The sequence below is a fragment of the Oncorhynchus tshawytscha genome, unplaced genomic scaffold (genome assembly GCF_018296145.1).
Source record: "Oncorhynchus tshawytscha isolate Ot180627B unplaced genomic scaffold, Otsh_v2.0 Un_contig_3309_pilon_pilon, whole genome shotgun sequence".
NCBI lineage: Eukaryota > Metazoa > Chordata > Actinopteri > Salmoniformes > Salmonidae > Oncorhynchus > Oncorhynchus tshawytscha.
In genome coordinates, this window is record NW_024609672.1 from 126,916 (window position 1) to 134,726 (window position 7,811).

At 41.0% G+C, this 7,811-nt stretch overlaps 1 protein-coding gene across 1 annotated transcript in view; it reads right to left on the reverse strand.

The window, feature by feature from the left end:
* Positions 1-5,594, reverse strand: part of LOC112235490 (voltage-dependent calcium channel subunit alpha-2/delta-1-like) — a 131,555-nt gene extending 125,961 nt beyond the window's left edge. The window contains exon 1 of the mRNA XM_042316847.1: positions 5,130-5,594. Coding sequence (XP_042172781.1) covers positions 5,130-5,218 — 89 coding nt within the window. The 5' untranslated portion in view covers positions 5,219-5,594. The remainder of the gene's footprint in view (positions 1-5,129) is intronic.
* Between the last annotated feature and the right edge of the window lie 2,217 nt (positions 5,595-7,811).

Sequence of the window (7,811 nt, forward strand, 5' to 3'; positions counted from 1 at the left end):
GAGAGAGAGATGCAAGGGGAAAGAGAGAGAGAGGGGCAGGGAGAAAGAGTGTGAGAGAGAGAGAGAGAGAGAGATGCAGGGAAATAAGAGAGAGAGAGAGAGAGGTAGGGAGGTAGGGAGAAAGAGAGAAAGAGGCAGACAGGCAGAGAGAGAGAGAGAGAGAGAGAGAGAGAGGCAGGGGGAGAGAGAGAGAGACAGGCAGGCAGAAAGAGGGAGAGGCAGAGAGAGAGAGATAAAGAATGAGACAGAAGAACAATCTCTAAAGCCAAGATGTTAATTGTGCCTTACCCCTGTCTTACAACTATAGGAGCACTTCAGACAATTTCCAGAGCTCCTCTCAACAGCCTGTGTGTGTGTGCGTGTGTGTGTGTGTGTGTTCATTCTTTTATTCAACACCTCCTCTGTAATAGTCACTCAAAATCACTGTCAAAGTAGTAAAATGAGCAGTATGGTTACACTGCCAACCCGAGGACGGCCAACTGCTGCAGCTCTGATCACGGCAATAGTGAGAAAAAGAGAAAGCCAGTCAGCTTTATATGGTAGTCAAGCAGTGGAGGCTCCTCAGAGGAGGAAGGGAGGGCCATCTTCCTCAGTGAATTTCGTTAAAAAAACAATTGTAAAACATCGAACAATTTATATTTTTTGGATAAAACTATACTAAATATATTCACAAGTCACCAAATAATTTATTAAAACACACTGTTTTGCAATGAAGGTCTACAGTAGCCTCAACATCCCTCTGTAGGGTAGCACAATGGTGTAACCGGAGGACAGCTAGCTTCCATCCTCCTCTTGGCACACTGACTTCAATACAAAACCTAGGAGGCTCATGGTTCTCTCCCCCTTCAATAGACTTACACAGTAATTAAGACAACATCTGGAGGACGTCCTCCAACCTGTCAGAACTTATGCAGCATGAACTGACATCTTGTCCACCCAATCAAAGGATCAAATAATGAATAGTACTGAAAGCATAAGCTACAGCTAGCTAGCACTGCAGTGCATACAATGTGATGAGTAGCTGACTCAAAGAGAGCGAAAGACAATAGTTGAAGAGTTTTCAACAAAATGTATATCTTCAAAAATGAAGGAGAAGCAACAGAGAGAGAGAGATTGTCATTTTGTTCACTTTCAGTTTCACTTACTTAGCTAGCAATTGCAGCCAGTTAGTTTAGTTACTCAAACACCCTGCTCAAACAGAGGGATGATATATTAGCTAGCTGGCTATGACTAGCCAACACAACACTGGAACTCTTCCAAGTCAAGGTAAGCTTTTGGTTTTATTAATGTATTGCCACTGGGGCCCGCTGGTTTAACTGCTTACTGACAATACACTAACATTACTGCATAATTGTAGCGGGTTTACTAACACATTAGTTATATTAGTTATGTTGACTAGGACTTTACTTGAACTAATATGGGGACAACTATGTAGGCTGTGTGTAGCGGTTATGACATGGCTTGGAAAGGTTGTTTCCCCCGGTCACATACGGCTGATGTGTTGTTCATTGAAGTCCACAAACGAAGGGAGAAGGTGAGAGTGCATAGAGGGTACAATGAATACAACGTGGCTGTTTATGAGTGATCAGGGGTGTATTCATTCCACCGATTCTGCTGAAAAATATTTCTTAAATGGAAGCAAATGAAACCGGGATAACATACCTGTATTTGTCCAATAGAAACTCTCATTTGGAACTGTTGGACTAATGATTACACCCTAGATCACCTAGATGCAGGCAAGAGTGTACAAGGCGGTATTGAATGTGTCACTGTCATCTCAACATTTTCTCTCGACCTGTGTGCACCTACGTTGTAAACTTTCATTCATAGGCTAGGTTGCAGCAGCCTCATGATGGGTACAGGGAAGATTTGAGTATCATGTAGTAGCCTAAACCTACCAATGTTACATTGAACTGGGTGAATGGAATATGAATGACAGTCATCCAACATGCTGTAATAGAAATAAGGCCATGCTTATGAAAAAAGTATTGTCCTCCCTCACGTGAAACAGCACTGACCACCACTGTAGTCAAGTATTATAGCTAACCGGGTTGCCAGTCTGTTTATGCCAAGGTTAATACAGTCCTGTGGTGGGTAGAAGACCAGGTTTAAATCCCATCATTCACACTACTTCCTCAACGTCTAAGGAACCAATTGAATACTAGATGCCAGTGCGCGTCAGAAACATGTCATTTGGCCAGCCCAAAATGCATTCGAAAGAATTTTGGATTTCTCAATCATTGCCAGATTAAAAGTCCTTTTTCATAGGAAATAATGTGTCAATCAACATTTTTAGTCTTTAAAACTCCACGACTACCATCAACCACTCAGTGTCTATAAAATCTCTCTCTATAACACTCAGTGTCTATAAATCCTCAATGCCTATGGCTGGACTACTCTGCCAATATGACATCATCCTTTGGTCGGTGCCATTAGTATGAGAGCCAAATGGATCACTCGATCTCCAGGGGAACAGACCAAGAGAACAGAACATAGTTCAAGCAGTGATGTCACCCTCCCTCACAGGATGCTGCTGAGGGGAGGACGGCTCATTATAATGGATGGAATGGAGTGAATGGAACGCTATTAATGCTATTAAATGAATGCCATTGCTATGAGCCATCCTCCCCAATTAATGTACCACTGGCCACCTGTGCCCTCCATCCATGAGACCTGGGGTGAGGTGATGAGGTGAAACTTTCATAACGTTGCAGATAGAAATGTAACACATAGAACCAACAGGATTCCAAACCTATACCTATCTGATAGACAAACATAGGTAATCTAATCTACACAATTCATTCCTATCTGAACGTTCTGTAACGTTGCACCCTCCTAAACAGACCCCTGAAGTTAGGCAGAACCAGATCGCCCCGGAGCTGAGTGGGGTGTCATTTGATTACTAGCTGCATTGAAGTACAGCTAGTGAGAATAGCAGTGTGGGCATTAATAAACACATAGACAGGTTGGTTTACTGAACCACTGCACCTGCTAGACATGTAAAAGTGAATGGGCATGTCTTCTGTTCTGAGCATGGCAGCTAGACATTTGATCAGTTCATTTGCCAGGGATCTAATTATATTTATGAAAATTGCATATAGAACTACCTTTTGACTTTTTAGTAGTCACTGTTCCACCACTACATGCAAGGTGATCAAGGAAAAGGGCATGGGTGGGTAGGGATGTACTGCCTAACTCATATTTGATAGAAATAAAGAAGCCTATCCTTCCTAAAGTAATCACAATGCCACCGCATGGCATGTCGCCGTTGACAATATGATGCCGACAATGGGGCCTTAGAAAGGGTTGGCGTACTGCTTTTTCAGTGTAAATGGAATTGCGTGTGTAGAGCCATACATGCATTCTACGGTGGCTGAGAATATTTGGTCATTCATTGCTTTGCCTTGTCACTGCACTGAGATGAAAGATTCAAGTCGTCCAATTCATTGAGTTGAACATGATTTACCTGAAGATACGTCAGGGGTGTTGCCAGAAGGGTGCTGAAATATGATTGTCCACACTTAGTGCCCCCCCCATCTGTCAATCTGGCTCCGATAGGAGAGAAAATATGGTGCATTTGTTTTGCCTGTTTAGCGGTATTACAGAGCTGGCTTGAGGACCATGCGGACGGCTCAGAGTTGGCGGGAAGGCTGGTTGATTGGTTGACAGGCTTTAAGACTATGGAAGATGGCTCAACATGATCTCAGAGCATTTAATATTGCAATTTGGACAATACGCAACAAATTTGCAAAAAGTATGATATTTTATTAATTCAAATGCATTGTTGCTAACATGGCTAGGTGGCTAAGGCTAACGTTACCTAGCAGGCTATGGGTTAGTTGTTAGGGTTTAGTTAGGAGTTAGGTTAAAGAGTTAGGGGAAGGGTTAGCTAACATGCTAAGTAGTTGCAAAGTAGCTAAAAGTAGTTAGCAGTTGCAAATTTGCTAAAATGGTCTATGATGAGATTCGAACACAACCTTTGGATTGCTAGGCGTTAGTGTTATATTTTTGCGACAATTAACCTTCTGTCTTATGTAACCATACCAAATGTAACATATCATACTAATTTGAATGTTGCGGATTTACATGTTCTATGTTACGTCTAGACCAGGCTGGATGGCTAGGTGGCTAGGTAACTCCTGTTTGACTTGACAGGTGCTGAGCTAGTGTGTAGTTGCTAGCGTGTAGTAGCAAATTTCTGTAGGCTATGGCATGTATTTGCCATATATTTGTTCTAGAATGTTATGCACTTCCCTTATCACCTGAGGTGAATGAAGCTACAACAGCCAAGTTGATAATGGCTGAAGTCATTTTTGCCTGTTTTTGTTGTTCTCCAAATATAATTTTAGAGCTTTTAAATTGTGTAAATCCAGTAAATCAGCTTCCACTTTCCAAAAATTCCTTGAAGGGGAAAAATATGTATTGGAGGGGGAGTTACTACTGAACATCTATGAGTATCTAACTTGAATATGGATCACTTCAAATGTATTTATTTAATAAATTAGGGCAGATACAAATTAACAGTTGAAACAGTGATTCAATACAATGCATGATAGTTTAAAGAAATTGTCAAAGCTATTTGTGATGTGATTTGCTGATTTCCCATGACCACTCAGGACTGGTTCCTGCCCCCCCCCCCATAGAATCACCCGGGGTAGCCTATGTAATGACAATAGCCTATTTATTATGACTGATTGATCCGCCACTAAATCAGTGTAAAGTGTGTTTAATCAAACGAAGTCGGCTATTAACTACAAGCTAAATTCAGCAAGATCCAGAAGCACAATTCAAACATTGTCACAGTTTTCGAAGACGTTATGCATTTCCATTGACTGTTTGTTTTCATAAACCGATGGGTAACCGTTTGCAATGCAAGTTTTTCCAAAAATGTTGTAGGCTATTATTGGGCTATTTGTAAACATAACAACATGGTCAAATAGGCTTATTATAATGATATACGTATTATATTATAATAATATAAATAAAAACTATCCTACATCACAATAGCCATACATGTATTTTATGCATTTATTGTATTTTGCTTTAGGTTTAGTATTGGGAAAGCAAACAGGCTGTCATCGCAGGACAGGCTGTCATCGCAGGACAGGCTGTCTGGTAAGGCTACTTACAGAAGTGGCGACGGGAACTGCACGGTTGACACACTATTTAACGAAGCCAGAAGTAAAAGTAGAGCGGTGAAGGACCTGTAGGTATCCATGATTGAACGGAGTTCCCAACACACGATAATAAAAAACGACTCAAGACAGGGAAAGAGATGCGTGAAGCAGTCCAAATCCTGGAACCGTGTGCGTCTTCTTGCGCGTTCAGTGGACCTGTCACGCAGCCATCGGGGGACAGTTTGAAAACAAATCTCAGCTGGTTCGTCTCCCCCTGATGAGTTTGTGTTTGTATGTCTTTTTGAAAGAGTGTGTCAGATCTCCGGCGGTAATCTTACAAGAAGCGCCCAGTGTGTTTTTAGAAGAGTGGAGAGGGAGGACGCCCCGTTCTCATATCTCCCCCGCTCGTCAGCACGGAACAGTGTGTGTAGGAAATGTGTGTGAGAGAGCCCTCCCGAGCGGATCGGTTTCCGAGCCCCCCACTCCACTTTACCCCCACCCCTTGCCTGAGAACGACCATCATCACGCGTTGCTCTCCATACAAGGCACTCACTCCTCACTGGGGCTAGGCAACGAACGGCCACCGCCTAGCGAGCACAAAACACCAGCCAGTCAGATTCAAACTCACTGGCAGACAAAAACTGCACCCCTTTTTTTTAAATATACATTATATCACATATGTATGATATTGATGATATTGCTATCGAGACAAAGGAAAGTGTGTGCTAAAATTGTGACTGCATGGCTTATATAAAATAACAGTTATTTTTTAAAGGTACCAGATCATTTTAACAGTCTGACCCCTGCCCATTTGCTTGCTAAACTGAAGAACTGGGCTGGGGATAAATAACCACTCTTATATTTGCATGCATATCTATCTATCTATCTATCTATCTATCTATCTATCTATCTATCTATCTATCTATCTATCTATCTATCTATCTATCTATCTATCTATCTATCTATCTATCTATCTATCTATCTATCTATCTATCTATCTATCTATCTATCTATCTATCTATCTATCTATCTATCTATCTATCTATCTATCTATCTATCTATCTATCTATCTATCTATCTATCTATCTATCTATCTATCTATCTATCTATCTATCTATCTATCTATCTATCTATCTATCTATCTATCTATCTATCTATCTATCTATCTATCTATCTATCTATCTATCTATCTATCTGGCATTAATACATTTTATATAACGGGTGGGTCTAATGCTGATTGGTTAAAACCGCATTCCAGCTGGTGTCTATTCCACAAGTTACCATCTGCTAAATCTATGACTTTAAAATGACTATTTACTATGTTCCATCTGACTGCGCAATCCACTGTCTCATCAGCCCAGCCAAGCAATTTATCAACTTGATCTCCACTATAAAAAGCATCTAGACATTATCTCACATTTGTTTTTGACTAGCAGTTAGTTTTCAACAGCTGTCTGTCCCTCCGACATTTGCAACATTTTTTCAATATTCAAATTCAATCTAAAACTGGTCATGAACATGTAATGAACATGTCGGGAGTTGGGACGAGACAGACAGGCGTTTCTCAGCCAGTTGAAATCATGAATCAGCTGGCATAATTTTTGGGGATATATACAAATAAATGCAATCTTTCCAGCTTCAGTTTGAAGTGATTGTGTTAGCTGTGTTGTTGGCTAGCTCTTCTGAACAACAATATCCTGACAAGTGAGCACATTTTCTTTGCCAGGTGAACTCGCACCTCATTAGCTCATTGTTATGGATGTATCAAAATAAAAGTCTCTAGAAACTGCTCAAACAAATGCTAATGCAGCTACTTTGCTGGTATTCTGGCTGCACTTTTTTGATGTGACTGTAAGTTAGCCGTAGTTGTCTAGCTGGCAAGCAAACGATAAGAACGTTGACAGCCAGTATGTCATTGGAACATTTAGAACGAACGACTGGGTTGCGTCTATAGATACAGAACAAGAAGACTGAATGACTGGGTCACGTCTCTTGCAACCGAACCGATAGAACGAATGACCAGCCGGCTTGGGTAGCAACCCTAGATTTGTGTTGGGACTATATCTTGTGGAAAGATGCAATAGTATGAACAAATGAATCAAAATAATGTTTTTAATGAAAATATGTCAATCGTTATTTGTGACTCGTTTTATCAAAATGCGATCTTTTGCAGAAATGCCCTCTGGAACATGTGAACTTTCATGTGCCTTAATAAAAAAAACTTGTCTGCCATCTGTAAATACAATTGTTAAATTATGAGCCTAGTTGGTTTAGCCACGGAAAAAGTCAGCAACCTTCCCGCTAACCATGATTGGATGAGATAATGAGTGGGATGGACATGCCGAGAGATGTGTTCGGATTGGTCTGCCATGTAGCATGCTTCTGTCTATAGCATGAGCTGGTCAGTATGTGTAGGTAATCCTTTCTACCACAGCTATTTTGAAAGATATCATGTAGTGAACTGCATATATGTTGCTGTCCACTTTGTGGAGGACTAAGGTTTGAAATCACTGGAATTAGAGTATGATAGCTAATGAGATGGAGAATATTCTGGTGTTTGATTGCAAATATGCAGAGAGAGTCGAAAGGGAACACAACAGAAGGCTGTTGTATAAAACACCTGTCTCCGGATTACATCTTCAAACTAAGGGCAACCATGGCATCCATGACAGAGCGGGAGAACCGTTACCCATG